General features: G+C 41.2%; 2 protein-coding genes across 2 annotated transcripts; both read left to right on the top strand.

Annotated features, from left to right (window-relative positions):
- Positions 1-3156: 3156 nt before the first annotated feature.
- Positions 3157-5430, top strand: LOC135703510 (uncharacterized). Its single transcript, XM_065224739.1, has one exon. It carries the CDS (start codon positions 3157-3159, stop codon positions 5428-5430), a length of 2274 nt encoding a protein of 757 aa, XP_065080811.1.
- An 849-nt stretch (positions 5431-6279) lies between these two features.
- LOC135703508 (uncharacterized) lies at positions 6280-11662 on the top strand. The gene is made up of 2 exons (XM_065224736.1): positions 6280-9737; positions 10364-11662. The coding sequence occupies exon 1, from the start codon at positions 6529-6531 to the stop codon at positions 8440-8442; it is 1914 nt and encodes a 637-aa protein (XP_065080808.1). The 5' UTR covers positions 6280-6528; the 3' UTR covers positions 8443-9737; positions 10364-11662.
- The last annotated feature ends 8162 nt before the right edge of the window (positions 11663-19824 follow it).

Here is a 19824-nt window from a genome sequence, read left to right as displayed (position 1 = left end):
CTAAACAGTTGATCCTTGGAATTGATTTCTGGGAGTCTTTCAAAATAGCCCCAGCCATCACCGAAAACGGGAATATTCGAAAGCTGTCTTGGGAAGAAGCAGATGATAGTATTCATGTGATCGAAAACTATTTTAGTGATCACGAGCCAATCATCCTAGCGATAGAACCCGATGGACCAGAACTACCGGAAAAGAAGATAACGGAAGATTTAAGCCTGGAGCTACCATTTGCGGAAAACACTGAAAACGAAGAAGCTAAAGAGATTATTACGGAGCATGAACTATCCTCAGCAGAAAGAGAAGAATTGCAGGAAATTGTAAACGGGTTCAAATGCATCAATGGAGGACAATTAGGACGAACAAATCTTCTATCCCACAAAATAGCGCTAATAGCTGGTGCAAAACCTAAAAAACCACCTCAGTATCGCTGTTCTCCTCACATTCAAAAAGAGGTGGACAAGGAAATTGCTAGAATGCTAGAGTTAGACATAATTGAAGAGTCTTGCGCCGAATGGTGCAATCCTTTACTACCGGTTAACGAGATTACAAAAAACGAAGCATATCCCTTCCCGGATATGTTGGGAATACTAAGTCGTTTAGACAAATCAAAATACTTTACGGTCATTGATCTTTTGAAAGCTTCCTGGCAAATTCCCCTTGAAGAAACCAGTCGCGATTTTACATCATTCAGAGCGGGCAAGCAATTTTTTCGCTTCAAGGTGATGCCTTTTGGGCTAAAGGGTGCGCCAATCACCCAAACGAAGCTAATGAACAAAGTTTTGGGGTTCGATTTAGAGCCTCACGTCTATGTGTATTTAGACGACATAATAGTAATTTCAAAAACTCTAGCGGAGCTTTTTCGTCTACTACGGTTGATTAGGGAACGATTAGAAAAAGCGAATCTTACCATCAGCATTAGCAAGTCAAAGTTCTGTCAGAAGAAAATCAGTTATCTGGGATACACTTTGTCTGAGCACGGATTAGCTATAGACAGTGCAAAAATACGACCAATACTTGATTATGCTACACCTAAGACGCCGAGGGATGTAAGAAGATTTGTAGGGATGGTCAGCTTTTATAACCAATTTATAAATTGCTTCAGCGAGTTGACCGCCCCAATAACGGATTTGCTTAAAAAAGCAAAAGGAAAAATGGCATGAACCAAAGAAGCGAACGAGTCATTCCTTAAAATAAAATCGATCTTACCTCGCCGAAAGTTTTAGCGAATCCCGATTTTAGTCAGCCGTTTATAATAGAATCGGACGCATCGGATGTGGCCGTCGGAGCGGTGTTAATCTAAGTACTTGAAGGGGTACGACGACCCATAGCCTTCTTTTCAAGGAAATTGTCCGCGACGCAGAAAAAGTGTGCATCGACGGAGAAAGAATGCCTCGGTGTGATTCTGGCGATAGAAAAATTCCGACATTACGTCGAAGGATCGAAATTCAGCGTAATCACGGACGTACAGAGTCTTATCTGGCTTCGCAGGATAAGTGCAGAAGGGGGCTCAGCAAAACTCATCCGTTGAACTCTCAAACTTCAACAGTACGATTTTGAGCTCGTGTACCGAAAAGGAGCATTAAACGTAACCGCGGATGCCTTGTCGCGATCCATCAACCAACTAACAATCCTGGATCCAGAATATGAAGGCCTAAAAGAGAAAATAAGCAAGGATAAAGTTATGTAAAAAAACTTTAGAGTAATTGGGAATCGAATATATAAACTAGTAGCCTCGGAGTTAACAGACGCCAGGTTTCACTGGAAATATGTGCCACAAAAAGGGGAAAGACTGGAACTGTTGAAAGAGGCACACGACAGTACTCACTTCGGTCGATTGAAGACGTAGAAAAATATTATTGGTCCGCAATGGAGGAGGACGTTCGAAAATATTGCCAAGGATGCGAGTAAAGGGTCGTCAAAAACTGGCATCGTTGCCGTGGCAAATAATTTCGGTTGATTTCGTAGGGCCATTTCCCAGGTCCCGAAATGGAAATTCTGTTTTGTTAGTAGTTACCGATCTATTTTCAATCACGCTTACCACTACACCACCGGCGCCGTTAAGACGATGAAATTAGTAATTTATCACTTTTTTTTTTTGGTCATTTGATATTATATTTCAGTTTTATATTACAGAACAGCTTAATATACATATTTTATTTATTACAAAGCGCCAATGTAAGGCCCTGAATATGGATCTCTCCATCCATTGACGTAGAAAAACGTAGTAAGCTTAATCCTTTCCGAATATTTCAGAGTTTTAGGCACAATGATTTTTCTAATGTAAAGCGTCCATAAATATACAGGTCCGCAAGTATCTTGCATACTGAATAATACATCTTCTGAATACAAATTGTTCGCATCACGAAAATAGCATCGTCACGTCACCTAGGTGTGAATATTTGCGGCATGTTAGCACCAACCATCTCGTTCATCGACAATGGCTCCCTTCGGGATTTTGCGATTCAACTCTTCCGGCGAACCAAACAGAAGACGACCTGATATAAAAGCCGAACCAAGATTGTTTCGAGGATCAGTAAAAGTGACAACACGACGCCCATCATCATCATTGTCATCAAGTGTACCCGCTAGTGAACCAGTAGAGAAGTCATAAAAATTGAATTTGAATTATTTGTAGTAATTAGAAATAAAGTTAGTAGTTATATTTGAAGTTAGTGAAGTGATAAATAAATAAACTAAGATTATCGTAAGATACTTACTTGTGCTGTGAGCCCCCGCGAAGGCTAAAAGGAGAACAAAAACCTCAAGAAACTTACCTGCCATAGTGCATATGTCACCGTTGTGCTACGGTATTGTGGTGAATAGAGATTGAGCACAGAAACGAATTTGTAAAACTGAGTGATTCGAACATATGGTCCTTCGAGCCGGATTACGACCGTCGAACTCCGTCCGTTCCGGTAACTGTCCATTGTGAGACAACCGCCATCGCTACTACAAGCCACCTAGCGCACGGTCCGCCATCATAGTCCGTGGAACAATCGCGAAGTAGCTTTGGAATCCGCCATCACTTTCGCTAATTGAATAGCTATACAAGGCACATTTTGCCTTTTCAAAGGTAATTAGATTTCCTATTTCCTCTACTCTTTCTCGTGTGATCTGCGCGGTCTTTCGCTTTGTAGACCACTGTCGCCGTTCATCATGTCAACGGAACGTCGCATCAAGGGATTGAAGACCAAGCTGAAGAGCCTAACCGTCTCATTCAACCTGATCAAGACGTTCGTTAACAATTACCAGGAAGAAAGGGATGCCTTCGAGATACCGGTACGCCTTGAGAACCTCGACAAGGTGTGCACCGACTTTCAGAGCACTCAATCAGAGCTTGAATCCGTCGATGAGACGATCGACGAGCAGCTTAAAGAACGGGTCGACTTTGAAACTGCCTACTACCGGGTGAAAGGTCTTCTGCTATCCAAAAATAAATCTCCGCTATCGACGTCCATGACTACGTCTTCTTCTTCAAGCTCACAAGTCCATGGTTCATCGTCGCATGTACGCTTACCCGACATAAAACTTCCTACGTTTAGTGGAAACATCGACACCTGGTTGAATTTCCATGATCTGTATGTCTCTCTGGTTCACTCTTCTGTCGAATTATCTAACATCCAGAAGTTTTACTACCTTCGTTCCTCTCTGGCTGGAGAGGCCTTAAAACTGGTTCAAACGATTACCATCAGTGCCAATAACTACCACGTGGCCTGGAATCTGCTGGTTGAGCATTATCAAAACCCTTCGCGTCTGAAACAATCGTACCTCGACGCTCTTTTCGAAGTCGGTACCCTGAAACGCGAATCTGCGGCCGATTTACATCTGCTGGTAGAGAACTTCGAAGCCAATGTGAAGGTGTTGAAGCAGCTCGGTGAGAGAACCGAGTTTTGGGACTCCATTCTGATCCGTATGCTCAGCGTCCGCCTAGATCCCACAACTCGAAGGGACTGGGAGGAATTATCTTCAACTAAACCAGACGTGACGTTCAAGGATCTGACCTCCTTTATCCAGCGAAGAGTGAATGTTCTGCAAACGATCCAGGGAAAAGCTGTCGATACTCCAGCATCCACTCAACAGATGAAAAGATCCAGTCAACGTGTCGTTGCTAGTCATGGGGCCAGTCAAGTTCAAGCTGGTCGGAAATGCGTCGTGTGTTCTGATCATCACCCACTCTATATGTGCCAGCTGTTCTCAAAACTCGACGTCGAAGCGAAGGAAAAGGAAGTTCGCCGCCATCAACTATGCCGTAACTGCCTGCGCACGGGTCACCAAGCTCGAGACTGTTCGTCATCCAGTTCCTGCCGAAAGTGTCGAGGTCGTCACCACACACAGCTCTGCTCCGGGATGAATTCTGCCTCTGTAAGCTCCAGGCAACCAAGTCCTCAATCAACAGCTACAGCATCCTCTGCGAAACTCGAACAGCCGAAAGCATCTGTATCCGCTACCGTCACCGCACCTTCAAGCCATGCAAGCACCGGTCAAGCACGAAAGGGCGTACTTTTGGCTACCGCAGTCGTTAAATTAGTGGACGACAACGGCACTGAACATGTTGCCAGAGCGCTTCTCGATTCCGGTAGTGAATGTTGCTTCATTACCGAATCACTCTCGCAAGTCATCAAATCTCAGCGCACAAAAATATCCGTTCCGATCAGTGGCATTGGGCAATCATCAACGTACGCACGGTACAAGATCGTCGCTTCGATTCAATCAAGGGTTTGTGACTACTCCACCTCTGCTGAGTTCCTTGTTCTGCCCAAAGTCACCATCGATTTGCCCTCTGTTCAAGTAGACACTTCTTCTTGGACCATTCCTCCCGGTGTTCAGCTAGCCGACCCATTGTTCTACGAATTAAATCCAGTGGATATTATCATTGGCGCAGAAGTATTCTTTGAGCTCTTTAAAGTTTCAGGTCGCATTCAGCTTGGTGAATCCCTTCCGACCTTGGTCAACTCAGTCCTTGGCTGGATAGTGTCTGGAAAGACTTCGCACGGCACTTCGAGGCCTCCAATCATCGCCAATGTTGCAACGATCACCGATTTACATAAGCTCATCGAAAAGTTTTGGTCAATCGAAGAAGACAAAAGCACTCCAAACCATTCCGTCGAAGAAGCCGCTTGCGAAGAACACTTTCGACACACCGTGAAGCGCAACTCTGAGGGAAGGTACATTGTTCGCTTACCCGTGAAGGAAAACGTCATCGAACAACTTGGCGACAACCGTTCTACTGCCGTCCGTCGTTTTCGAATGCTGGAAGGTCGACTTGTTCGTAACCCAGGCATAGCACAGCAATACCGTGACTTCATGGACGAATACCTTGCTTTGGGCCACATGAAGCAGGTGTTTGACTACCAGTCGCCTCCATCTCCATGCTATCATATGCCTCACCACGCTGTAGTTAGAGAAGAGAGCACTACGACGAAACTGTGAGTGGTCTTCGACGCATCATGCAAGACTCCGGAGGGACCATCGCTCAACGACGCACTTATGGTAGGCCCAACCGTGCAGCAAGAGATTCGGTCAATCATCATGCGCTCCCGGATCCGTCGAATAATGGTCATCGCTGACGCCAAGCAGATGTACCGACAAGTACTCGTAGACGAACGTGACACTCCGCTTCTACGAATTGTTTGGACGACATCATCGGAGCTACCTCTGGGTACTTATGAGCTGCTAACTGTAACTTATGGCACTGCAAGCGCACCCTTTCTCGCTACTCGTGTCCTCCTGCAACTTGCAGATGACGAACAGGACAGTTTTCCAGAGGCAGCCGAAGTCTTACGTAAGGACTTCTACGTGGACGATCTTTACTCGGGCGCACGCAACGTCGAAGAAGCAACTAAGCTCCGTCAGCAGCTAGAAGCACTCCTGGCCAAAGGCGGGTTTGAACTTCGAAAGTGGGCATCTAACGAAGAAGCTGTTCTGGAAGGTATCGCTCCAGAAAATCGAGCACTAAAGACCTCCATTGAACTGGATCATAACCAATCCATCAAGTCGTTAGGTCTTCATTGGGAACCTGCGTCAGATCAGCTGAAGTACCGTATTGAACTGCCAGCTGACACATTTGATGCTTCACTAACTAAGCGAAAAGCATTATCACAAATCGCTCGCCTCTTTGATCCCCTCGGTTTACTAGGTCCAGTCGTTATCTCCGCTAAAATTTTTATGCAAGCCCTCTGGACGTTGAAGGATGACAGCGGAAGAAGGTGGAGCTGGGACGAAGAGCTTCCAATGCCAATGAAGGAACGTTGGCATAATTATACATCGCAATTACCGCTTCTCAATGACCTACGGATCACGCGCTATATCCTCTCAGCAAAACCAGCATTCGTTCAATACCATTTCTTCTCGGACGCTTCTCAGCACGCATACGGCACGTGCTGCTACATCCGATCGGCAGACAATTCTGGATCGTTCAAGGTAGCCCTTCTCACAGCCAAGTCTAAAGTAGCACCACTCCAGCAGCAAAGCATTCTTCGGTTAGAACTATGTGGGGCACTTCTTGCAGCCCAGCTCTATCAAAAGGTCATGAAATCACTCAAACTACCCGGTGCAACATTCTTCTGGGTTGATTCGACGACGGTTCTCAGCTGGCTGAATGCTACGCCGTCAACATGGACCACCTTCGTCGCGAATCGCGTGTCTAAAATTCAGCAAGCTACGCAAAATTGTTCCTGGCATCACGTCGCTGGGCAAGAGAATCCCGCAGATCTCCTATCACGAGGAATTGCAGCAGAAGATATTTTGGACAATCAACTCTGGTGGCACGGGCCGAAATGGCTGCAACTCGCTCAAACGTCTTGGCCGATCAAGCAGCATGAAATCGCACCCAACACCGAAGCACTAGCAGAAGCAGGTAAACAGCCGAAAACTGTATGCACAGCATCCTCTGAACCAACATTCGTCGATCAACTCTCAACAAAGTTCTCCGACTACGACCGTTTGCTCAGAGTAACCGCTTACTGTCGTCGATTCATCCACAATTGTCGCCAAAACGCAGCAAGCAACCATTCAACTTACGTCACATCGGATGAGAAAAAAGCAGCAGAGGCTACTCTTATTCGATTGGTTCAGCAACAAACCTTCATTGAGGAGTGGAAAGATCTCGAGAAATTCATGCACGTTTCAGTGAAGTCCCGCTTGCGCTGGTTTCATCCGTTTGTGTCGGACGATCGGCTTATTCGCATTGGTGGCCGTCTTGTGCAAGCGCCACAGCCTTACGATAGCAAGCACCAGATCATCATTCCAGCTTCTCACCCTCTCTCAAAGCTATTGGTTCGTTCATGCCACGAAAAACACCTACACGCTGCTCCACAACTCATCATTGCCATTTTGCGTCTGCGGTACTGGATCATAGGGGCCAGAAGTCTTGCCAGATTCATTTACCGCAACTGTGTCACTTGCTCTAGGGCACGTCCGCAACTTCTGGAACAGTTCATGGCTGAACTACCGTCGCCACGCGTCACAGCATCTCGACCGTTCTCCGTGACCGGTATTGATTATTGGGGACCCATCTCGCTGCAACCCATACACCGTCGGGCAGCACCCCAAAAGGCCTACGTGGCAGTGTTCGTTTGCTTTTCAACACGCTCCGTACATATTGAGCTGGTCGTCGACTTGAGTACGGCTAAATTTCTTCAAGCACTACGTCGCTTCGTATCTCGCCGAGGTCTGTGCAGCGATATCTACAGTGACAACGGTCGCAACTTTGTCGGAGCTGCCAACGAGCTGCGAAAATTGGTCCGCAGTAAGGAGTATCGTCAGGCCGTCGCACAAGAATGCACCAGTACAGGAATCCGTTGGCATTTTAATCCACCAAAGGCTTCACACTTCGGTGGACTTTGGGAAGCTGCGATTCGTTCTGCACAGAAGCATTTTATCCGTGTACTCGGCACTCGAACTCTGGCACATGATGAAATGGAGACGCTATTAGTTCAAATCGAATCTTGCCTGAATTCTCGTCCCATCGTTCCACTCAGCGAAGATCCGTCCGATTTCGAGCCACTGACGCCTGGTCATTTCCTCGTTGGATCAGTGCTCAAGGCTATTCCTGACACCGACGTCACCGAAGTTCCGCTAAACCGTCTGCGACAATGGGAGCAAACACAGAAGATTTTTCAACTGGTTTGGAAACGATGGCAATCCGAATATTTGGCTACACTTCAATCCCGTTCGAAATGGTGCAGTCCACCGATCACCATCAAGCAAAATCAACTGGTTCTCCTCAAGGATGAAAATTCGGCTCCAATGTCGTGGCCGATGGGCAGAATCGTCGACGTTCATCCGGGTTCTGATGGCATCACACGGGTAGTGATCGTTCAGACACCAACCGGTCGCTTTACTCGTCCCGTAGCAAAAATTTGCATCCTGCCAATTCCACCTACAGAAGATATAACCATCGATCCACCAGCAAAAGCAGCGACCAAATCAACACAACAATGAACTCGTCGTCCAAGTGCAACATCAACTATCCAACTTTGAGTCCTTAAACTTCACCGTTTGCAACAATATGCTGGCCCATTCCTCGTTCCTGTTGATAGTAGCCGTCCGGATCACCTAAAATGAAATACAAGGCCCTTTGAATTAAGGGACAAGGTAAGAACCTGTCCAAATTTATAAGATTTACGAAACCCTCTACCGGGTCTTCCTTTGCATGTTTACATTCTACTCCTGCTGATGATCATCGATGTCATTGTCGTCATCTCCGAGAATGATCAAGACGAGAAGAGCCGACCGATGACAGCTGCCACACATCTTCAATGGGAACCACAATACGAACGTGAGCAAATCGATTCGACCGAGTATTCGACTATCAGAAATGTGATTTCTGAAGGGGCCAGGATGTTCGCATCACGAAAATAGCATCGTCACGTCACCTAGGTGTGAATATTTGCGGCATGTTAGCACCAACCATCTCGTTCATCGACAATGGCTCCCTTCGGGATTTTGCGATTCAACTCTTCCGGCGAACCAAACAGAAGACGACCTGATATAAAAGCCGAACCAAGATTGTTTCGAGGATCAGTAAAAGTGACAACACGACGCCCATCATCATCATTGTCATCAAGTGTACCCGCTAGTGAACCAGTAGAGAAGTCATAAAAATTGAATTTGAATTATTTGTAGTAATTAGAAATAAAGTTAGTAGTTATATTTGAAGTTAGTGAAGTGATAAATAAATAAACTAAGATTATCGTAAGATACTTACTTGTGCTGTGAGCCCCCGCGAAGGCTAAAAGGAGAACAAAAACCTCAAGAAACTTACCTGCCATAGTGCATATGTCCCCGTTGTGCTACGGTATTGTGGTGAATAAAGATTGAGCACAGAAACGAATTTGTAAAACTGAGTGATTCGAACACAAATTTTCTCGATAAATTTTACACATTTGTTTAATATATTTTTCATGATTAAACTCTCTGATTAGTTTCACTTTACTAAATTGATGATACACTAAGTTTACTTTTATGGAACTATGTATTTATCAATTCCAAACCATTTTAAAGCTCTTTAGAAAATGACAACCTTCAAGTTTTCGAGCACTTCGTTCACCATTTAAAAAGTCAAAGGGTCTAATATGCAATCCAATTCAACCAGTCGGAAACTGTTAAACCTTATCAAAGAATTGTTCGACCTGAGTTGAAGAATTTCTCGTTATGGATTGAAAAATCGGTGCATGGAACGTTGAACTATCGATTACAAATTTATAACATTATTCCACACGTTATTATCCCAAATGGTCATTACCCCGAATTTCTTGCCAAAAGCTATTGATTACATATTTTCCTTATATATTAAAAGAAGGGAATATTCCCTTCTTTATCATACATCAAAAGAATTAATTATTTTCTCTTTTATATATTCAAAGAAAGGAATATTCCCTTCTTTATCGTTTATCCAATAATTAATTATTTCCTTTTGTTATATTTTCAAAGAAGTGAATATTCCCTGTTTTATCATATATTTAACGAATTAATTATGTTCTTTTTTTATATATTCAAATAAGGGAATATTCCCTTCTTTATCGCATATCCAAAGAATTAATTATTTCCTTTTGTTATATTTTCAAAGAAGGGAATATTCCCTTCTTTATCATATATTTAACGAATTGATTATGTTCTCTTTTGTATATTAAAAGAAGGGAATATTCCTATTATTTCCTAGTGTTATATTTTCAAAGATGGGAAACCCCCTTGAGCCATTGAAGTTTTTCTATTATTTTTATATACGCGAAAGAAGATTCCATGAGTGACTATAATAAACAAAAATAGTCAATTTAATACATGGCATACTTTTCTGGGGATCGGTACATTCTGGGGAATGGTTTTCTGGGGAATGGTTCATTCTGGGAAATGCTTTTCTGAGGAATGGTGCATTCTGGGGAATGCTTTTCTGGGGAATGTTATAGAATCCTATCATTTGTATTCAGTATAAATTAGAAAAGGAAATTTCCTTCTCAAAAATTTACCCTTCTATTGATCCCTTGCTGTTCTTCCATTTGACTTAATTTCGGGGTAGTGGCCATTCGGGGTAATGGCCCGGGGTAGTGTACTATTCGGGGTAACGGTGTTCGGGGTAGTGTACCGTTCGGGGTTATGGCGTTCGGGGTAGTGACATTCGGGGTAGTGTCACATAATGCAAAAAAGTATATGATAAGTACGCGAAACATTATAACCTTCGCTCAAACAAAATGAATACAGACTTTAAAATAGGGGAGATATTATTTAAAAAAAAAATCTTCCAGTCGAGTAAACCTAAGCAATTTTCGGCAAAATTGGCAGATCCATATTCGCCAGCCAAAGTGATCGGAAAAATCGGGTCTTCATGTTATGAACTTGAAGATATGCATGGAAACTTCTTAGGCGTGTTCCATGCTAGTGACCTTCAAAAGAAATAATCAAAGCTGTTTCTAAAGCTATGTCTGTCGCTACCTATGGCACAGTTACTATGAATTTTTTTTCCGAGAAATACAAACTTAGGTTTGGATACCCGAGTGATGCAGGTGATGTTGTTTTCAAAATCAGGTTTTAATAGTACAAGCAACATTAGCCTTGCTCCTCGATGAAATTCCTGCAGAACTGCTTCAAACCTAAAATGAAAGAAAAAAAAAAAGCTTTAAGTTCTGTATTGGATAAGTTTTGTTTTTTGTTTGTAATGAGCTTTGTTAGGAGCTACGCAAAAAGTAAGATTATCACCCGAGAAATCGACAGCCAGCTTACCCACACATGCCCGGAGCTCACCAAGGTGCGCAGAGAAGGGAGAGTACTCTGGAAGTCAGTGCGAGTCTGTAGGGCCAGACGATGACCAGGCTGTCGTTCTAACAAAATCGTTACTTTGGGCGCTGCTCTAAACAGCAAGAAAACGCTCATAGATCAATGACACGGAACGAAAGGTAAACGAACGACGCAGTAAAGCAAAATTGATTTCAAGGACTTTAATTAGGACTCAAAGTCATTTGTAAATATGTAAATACACAACTTGAATAAGGCACTATTACAGTATCACTAGGAACACATAATTTAGTTATTTTCTACAATTGGTTATAGAAAAATGAATAATAATTATTGCTCGTCATTGTACGTTTACATTCCGTTGAGGATCGTTTTCTTGTTTCTCTCTCAGTCGTATTATGCTTGTTTTTTTTCACGGTCATTTGTCACTAGTGGCAACTTTTCATGGAGTACTTAAGCCAAGTTAAATGCGCAAACAGCCGGACCGCGCGAGCAATAGGACGTAGAAAATGAGAGGGGCTCCCGTGATAAACTAAATATTGTTTACTTGCATGCAAGATGCTCGCGCATTCGATGCACGGCTCGTTCTGCGAAAAGGACAGCGTATGATGGGCGAAGAAGTATACGTAATGGATCAATGAAAATGCTGAAGTTTTGACACAGTATTTTACATTTGATCGTCCATATACAGCATGATGTCAAAAGCATGCTGCGGTGGGTTCAAAACTTAAGCATCTAAATTGATCCATTTATTTGCATGATTATAAATAAAAAAATTAAAGGGTTGTGTCCAAGACACGACCGCAGTATGACGGAGAACTTTATCTTAAAATTTTCAAGTATTTCAATGTTTCGGTTATGGTTCACTCTAAACAATTTAAACATTTTTCTTGACAAATATATTAATGTGAAATTCCACATGATTTTCATTTGACCACACATAAACAGAATCCACTCAGAAGTACACATGATACTTATACGCAAATGAATAGTATGTGTGGTCACGCATGGTTTTGTGGTTTTTATATGTACATATATTACGTGTGTGGACGACACATGGATATTGATTTGTTGATCACGTTGCAACAATTAATGTGTGGAACCTAGGGGCCAGACAGCTTTAAATCATGAGTAATTTTTTAGCAAATTTTGAGTAGCTCTGAGTTACTCGCGCTGCTCAATGATGAATATCGTTGTCAACATGTCAATATATATCGCAGCAACTCAGTCAACGAGAGAAAAATTTTGATCGAGTTATGTGTCACATATGTTACACCGGTGTAAGTTCAAAACAATTTTGTAAGCTTCTTTTCTTATATTCTAGCGTATCAGTTGCATTCCCTGCATTTTGAATGACTTTAATTACTTTGGTCAGCCATTACTAAGGAACAAGTCGCTTCTACCATATAATTATTCCAGATATCGCAGTGGAAGTGAAAAATCATTGCCAATAACTCTTTGTAAATTGAAAGCATACTACGAATATTCTACCAAACACGTAATGAAAACAAACCAGGAATAGCTCTTGATGATCTGGGAATAATTAAACGGGTTTTAATCAGGGTAAAACTTAACAAGCGCAGAGTATTAGTTAAAACACCATCCTTGTCGTTACTACCGAATGTTCAAATAATAGGATGACGAACTATGCAATCATTCCCTAATCATTCCTGTAAATCCATATAAGTTGTTAGGTTTCATATGATCGATGTTGGAATATAGAGAAACGTTTTCAGTTTGTAAAGTATCTTAAAAAAGAAAGTTTTTTTAAGAGAAAAATAACTTACTAAGCAAAACTACAGCTGAAAGTCTCTTTAATAAGGAAATCTTAATCTAAATCCTAAACAAAACTGTTAATGATGGCTGACGTTATTTTGTTTGTAAATACGACAGATTGAAAAAAGTTAAATAAAGGCTACTTTGTTATTTTTTGAGTAGCTACGAGTAACTCACAGTTACTCAATGTTAATATATTAGCTCAGAGTACAGCCATAGAGGTAACTCTAAGACCACTGGGTCCCGAAGAAAATCATTATTATTTTTGGCTCACTCAGTACCAGAACAACGGTCCCAAGCAGTCCCAAGCTATTTCACTCACCCCTGCATGTTCTGCATGAATCCACACACCCCTGATGTTATCTGTCAAACTTTCATAGCGAATCAAAACAAACATAGTGTAGTAATAGAATTTCAACTAGAATAGGGTACGTTAATCGTTTGCTTGGGACCAATAGGCTACTAAAGTGGTGAGCCAATTTAAAATCGTTAGTTTCGTATTGATTGTTGGTACAGCTGACTTGCCCCTAGTGTGGAACACATAAAAACTCCAGAACAAGATGCTTGGGATGATCCTAAACAGTCCAGAACCCGAAATTCTTAGGTACACCGCCTGGCTGGCCTTCAGCCTCTCGAAGAGCGACGAACGGTCTCCTTGGAAAGGTTCAGAGACACCTGTCTGAGATCAGATCTTCAGATCATACGTGATCTGGTACGTTAGTTAAGTTAGACTCGTTATCAAATTTTTCAATTAAAACAAGACACCTCCCAAGGGGTATTCTGTCAACTAGATGAAATACGCAAATACTAAATTAGAATATCCAATGAACAAAGATGAAGAGCCAGATAGACTAATCAATTGAAATGTAAAATCAATGTATACACCATAATCAACAGAAATAAACGAAATTTTACTACTACTACTTTTACAGTGAGTGGTGTGTAATCCATCAACATAATATCATCGAATATGTCTTTGTTTATTTCCCGGAAAAAAATGATTGTCAAAGTCCATGTCTTTTTCGGGTTATTGTTAAGGGGGGAGGAGGTGAGGTTGTTAAGAAGGAGGAGGTTTTACATGCACGTTTTATCAAGTCTCATTCCTCGGGGTACATGAAGACCATGGTGAGTGCATCGAGGACATCCCAGAGAAGAATTCTGCATACTCACTTTTCCCTGTTAGCCCTGGGTTGTTGATCAATAGTCATATATTGATATTAGCAATATTACTGATTTCCATAGTATGAACATTACTATTGAAAAAATACCAACAAATCGTGCTTGGGGCACATGAAGACCATGGTGAGTGCATCAAGGACATCCCAGAGAAGAATTCTGCACTCACTTTTCCCTGTTAGCCCTGGGTTGTTGATCAATAGTCATATATTGCTATTAGCAATATTACTGATTTCCATAGTATGAACATTACTATTGAAAAAATACCAACAAATCGTGCTTGGGGCACATGAAGACCATGGTGAGTGCATCAAGGACATCCCAGAGAAGAATTCTGCACTCACTTTTCCCTGTTAGCCCTGGGTTGTTGATCAATAGTCATATATTGCTATTAGCAATATTACTGATTTCCATAGTATGAACATTACTATTGAAAAAATACCAACAAATCGTGCTTGGGGCACATGAAGACCATGGTGGATGCATCAAGGACATCCCAGAGAAAAATTCTGCATACTCACTTTTCCCTGTTAGCCCTGGGTTGTTGATCAATAGTCATATATTGCTATTAGCAATATTACTGATTTCCATAGTATGAACATTACTATTGAAAAAATACCAACAAATCGTGCTTGGGGCACATGAAGACCATGGTGAGTGCATCAAGGACATCCCAGAGAAGAATTCTGCATACTCACTTTTCCCTGTTAGCCCTGGGTTGTTGATCAATAGTCATATATTGCTATTAGCAATATTACTGATTTCCATAGTATGAACATTACTATTGAAAAAATACCAACAAATCGTGCTTGGGGCACATGAAGACCATGGTGAGTGCATCAAGGACATCCCAGAGAAGAATTCTGCATACTCACTTTTCCCTGTTAGCCCTGGGTTGTTGATCAATAGTCATATATTGATATTAGCAATATTACTGATTTCCATAGTATGAACATTACTATTGAAAAAATACCAACAAATCGTGCTTGGGGCACATGAAGACCATGGTGAGTGCATCAAGGACATCCCAGAGAAGAATTCTGCATACTCACTTTTCCCTGTTAGCCCTGGGTTGTTGATCAATAGTCATATATTGCTATTAGCAATATTACTGATTTCCATAGTATGAACATTACTATTGAAAAAATACCAACAAATCGTGCTTGGGGCACATGAAGACCATGGTGAGTGCATCAAGGACATCCCAGAGAAGAATTCTGCATACTCACTTTTCCCTGTTAGCCCTGGGTTGTTGATCAATAGTCATATATTGATATTAGCAATATTACTGATTTCCATAGTATGAACATTACTATTGAAAAAATACCAACAAATCGTGCTTGGGGCACATGAAAACCATGGTGAGTGCATCAAGGACATCCCAGAGAAGAATTCTGCATACTCACTTTTCCCTGTTAGCCCTGGGTTGTTGATCAATAGTCATATATTGCTATTAGCAATATTACTGATTTCCATAGTATGAACATTACTATTGAAAAAATACCAACAAATCGTGCTTGGGGCACATGAAGACCATGGTGAGTGCATCAAGGACATCCCAGAGAAGAATTCTGCATACTCACTTTTCCCTGTTAGCCCTGGGTTGTTGATCAATAGTCATATATTGCTATTAGCAATATTACTGATTTCCATAGTATGAACATTACTATTGAAAAAATACCAACAAATCGTGCTTGGGGCACATGAAGACCATGGTGGATGCATCAAGGACATCCCAGAGAAAAATTCTGCATACTCACTTTTCCCTGTTAGCCCTGGGTTGTTGATCAATAGTCATATATTGATATTAGCAATATTACTGATTTCCATAGTATGAACATTACTATTGAAAAAATACCAACAAATCGTGCTTGGGGCACATGAAGACCATGGTGGGTGCATCAAGGACATCCCAGAGAAGAATTCTGCATACTCACTTTTCCCTGTTAGCCCTGGGTTGTTGATCAATAGTCATATATTGATATTAGCAATATTACTGATTTCCATAGTATGAACATTACTATTGAAAAAATACCAACAAATCGTGCTTGGGGCACATGAAGACCATGGTGAGTGCATCAAGGACATCCCAGAGAAGAATTCTGCATACTCACTTTTCCCTGTTAGCCCTGGGTTGTTGATCAATAGTCATATATTGATATTAGCAATATTACTGATTTCCATAGTATGAACATTACTATTGAAAAAATACCAACAAATCGTGCTTGGGGCACATGAAGACCATGGTGAGTGCATCAAGGACATCCCAGAGAAGAATTCTGCATACTCACTTTTCCCTGTTAGCCCTGGGTTGTTGATCAATAGTCATATATTGATATTAGCAATATTACTGATTTCCATAGTATGAACATTACTATTGAAAAAATACCAACAAATCGTGCTTGGGGCACATGAAGACCATGGTGAGTGCATCAAGGACATCCCAGAGAAAAATTCTGCATACTCACTTTTCCCTGTTAGCCCTGGGTTGTTGATCAATAGTCATATATTGATATTAGCAATATTACTGATTTCCATAGTATGAACATTACTATTGAAAAAATACCAACAAATCGTGCTTGGGGCACATGAAGACCATGGTGGGTGCATCAAGGACATCCCAGAGAAGAATTCTGCATACTCACTTTTCCCTGTTAGCCCTGGGTTGTTGATCAATAGTCATATATTGATATTAGCAATATTACTGATTTCCATAGTATGAACATTACTATTGAAAAAATACCAACAAATCGTGCTTGGGGCACATGAAGACCATAGTGAGTGCATCAAGGACATCCCAGAGAAGAATTCTGCATACTCACTTTTCCCTGTTAGCCCTGGGTTGTTGATCAATAGTCATATATTGCTATTAGCAATATTACTGATTTCCATAGTATGAACATTACTATTGAAAAAATACCAACAAATCGTGCTTGGGGCACATGAAGACCATGGTGAGTGCATCAAGGACATCCCAGAGAAGAATTCTGCATACTCACTTTTCCCTGTTAGCCCTGGGTTGTTGATCAATAGTCATATATTGCTATTAGCAATATTACTGATTTCCATAGTATGAACATTACTATTGAAAAAATACCAACAAATCGTGCTTGGGGCACATGAAGACCATGGTGAGTGCATCAAGGACATCCCAGAGAAGAATTCTGCATACTCACTTTTCCCTGTTAGCCCTGGGTTGTTGATCAATAGTCATATATTGATATTAGCAATATTACTGATTTCCATAGTATGAACATTACTATTGAAAAAATACCAACAAATCGTGCTTGGGGCACATGAAGACCATGGTGGGTGCATCAAGGACATCCCAGAGAAAAATTCTGCATACTCACTTTTCCCTGTTAGCCCTGGGTTGTTGATCAATAGTCATATATTGATATTAGCAATATTACTGATTTCCATAGTATGAACATTACTATTGAAAAAATACCAACAAATCGTGCTTGGGGCACATGAAGACCATGGTGAGTGCATCAAGGACATCCCAGAGAAGAATTCTGCATACTCACTTTTCCCTGTTAGCCCTGGGTTGTTGATCAATAGTCATATATTGATATTAGCAATATTACTGATTTCCATAGTATGAACATTACTATTGAAAAAATACCAACAAATCGTGCTTGGGGCACATGAAGACCATGGTGAGTGCATCAAGGACATCCCAGAGAAGAATTCTGCACTCACTTTTCCCTGTTAGCCCTGGGTTGTTGATCAATAGTCATATATTGCTATTAGCAATATTACTGATTTCCATAGTATGAACATTACTATTGAAAAAATACCAACAAATCGTGCTTGGGGCACATGAAGACCATGGTGAGTGCATCAAGGACATCCCAGAGAAGAATTCTGCACTCACTTTTCCCTGTTAGCCCTGGGTTGTTGATCAATAGTCATATATTGCTATTAGCAATATTACTGATTTCCATAGTATGAACATTACTATTGAAAAAATACCAACAAATCGTGCTTGGGGCACATGAAGACCATGGTGAGTGCATCAAGGACATCCCAGAGAAGAATTCTGCACTCACTTTTCCCTGTTAGCCCTGGGTTGTTGATCAATAGTCATATATTGCTATTAGCAATATTACTGATTTCCATAGTATGAACATTACTATTGAAAAAATACCAACAAATCGTGCTTGGGGCACATGAAGACCATGGTGGATGCATCAAGGACATCCCAGAGAAAAATTCTGCATACTCACTTTTCCCTGTTAGCCCTGGGTTGTTGATCAATAGTCATATATTGCTATTAGCAATATTACTGATTTCCATAGTATGAACATTACTATTGAAAAAATACCAACAAATCGTGCTTGGGGCACATGAAGACCATGGTGAGTGCATCAAGGACATCCCAGAGAAGAATTCTGCATACTCACTTTTCCCTGTTAGCCCTGGGTTGTTGATCAATAGTCATATATTGCTATTAGCAATATTACTGATTTCCATAGTATGAACATTACTATTGAAAAAATACCAACAAATCGTGCTTGGGGCACATGAAGACCATGGTGAGTGCATCAAGGACATCCCAGAGAAGAATTCTGCATACTCACTTTTCCCTGTTAGCCCTGGGTTGTTGATCAATAGTCATATATTGATATTAGCAATATTACTGATTTCCATAGTATGAACATTACTATTGAAAAAATACCAACAAATCGTGCTTGGGGCACATGAAGACCATGGTGAGTGCATCAAGGACATCCCAGAGAAGAATTCTGCATACTCACTTTTCCCTGTTAGCCCTGGGTTGTTGATCAATAGTCATATATTGCTATTAGCAATATTACTGATTTCCATAGTATGAACATTACTATTGAAAAAATACCAACAAATCGTGCTTGGGGCACATGAAGACCATGGTGAGTGCATCAAGGACATCCCAGAGAAGAATTCTGCATACTCACTTTTCCCTGTTAGCCCTGGGTTGTTGATCAATAGTCATATATTGATATTAGCAATATTACTGATTTCCATAGTATGAACATTACTATTGAAAAAATACCAACAAATCGTGCTTGGGGCACATGAAAACCATGGTGAGTGCATCAAGGACATCCCAGAGAAGAATTCTGCATACTCACTTTTCCCTGTTAGCCCTGGGTTGTTGATCAATAGTCATATATTGCTATTAGCAATATTACTGATTTCCATAGTATGAACATTACTATTGAAAAAATACCAACAAATCGTGCTTGGGGCACATGAAGACCATGGTGAGTGCATCAAGGACATCCCAGAGAAGAATTCTGCATACTCACTTTTCCCTGTTAGCCCTGGGTTGTTGATCAATAGTCATATATTGCTATTAGCAATATTACTGATTTCCATAGTATGAACATTACTATTGAAAAAATACCAACAAATCGTGCTTGGGGCACATGAAGACCATGGTGGATGCATCAAGGACATCCCAGAGAAAAATTCTGCATACTCACTTTTCCCTGTTAGCCCTGGGTTGTTGATCAATAGTCATATATTGCTATTAGCAATATTACTGATTTCCATAGTATGAACATTACTATTGAAAAAATACCAACAAATCGTGCTTGGGGCACATGAAGACCATGGTGAGTGCATCAAGGACATCCCAGAGAAGAATTCTGCATA

This window comes from Ochlerotatus camptorhynchus, unplaced genomic scaffold, assembly GCF_037179485.1.
Source record: "Ochlerotatus camptorhynchus isolate MF236.1 unplaced genomic scaffold, CSIRO-AGI_Acam_v1.1 ptg000214l, whole genome shotgun sequence".
NCBI classification, from domain to species: domain Eukaryota; kingdom Metazoa; phylum Arthropoda; class Insecta; order Diptera; family Culicidae; genus Ochlerotatus; species Ochlerotatus camptorhynchus.
Note: the sequence above shows the minus strand (reverse complement) of the source record. Positions and strands in the feature narration are given on the sequence as shown.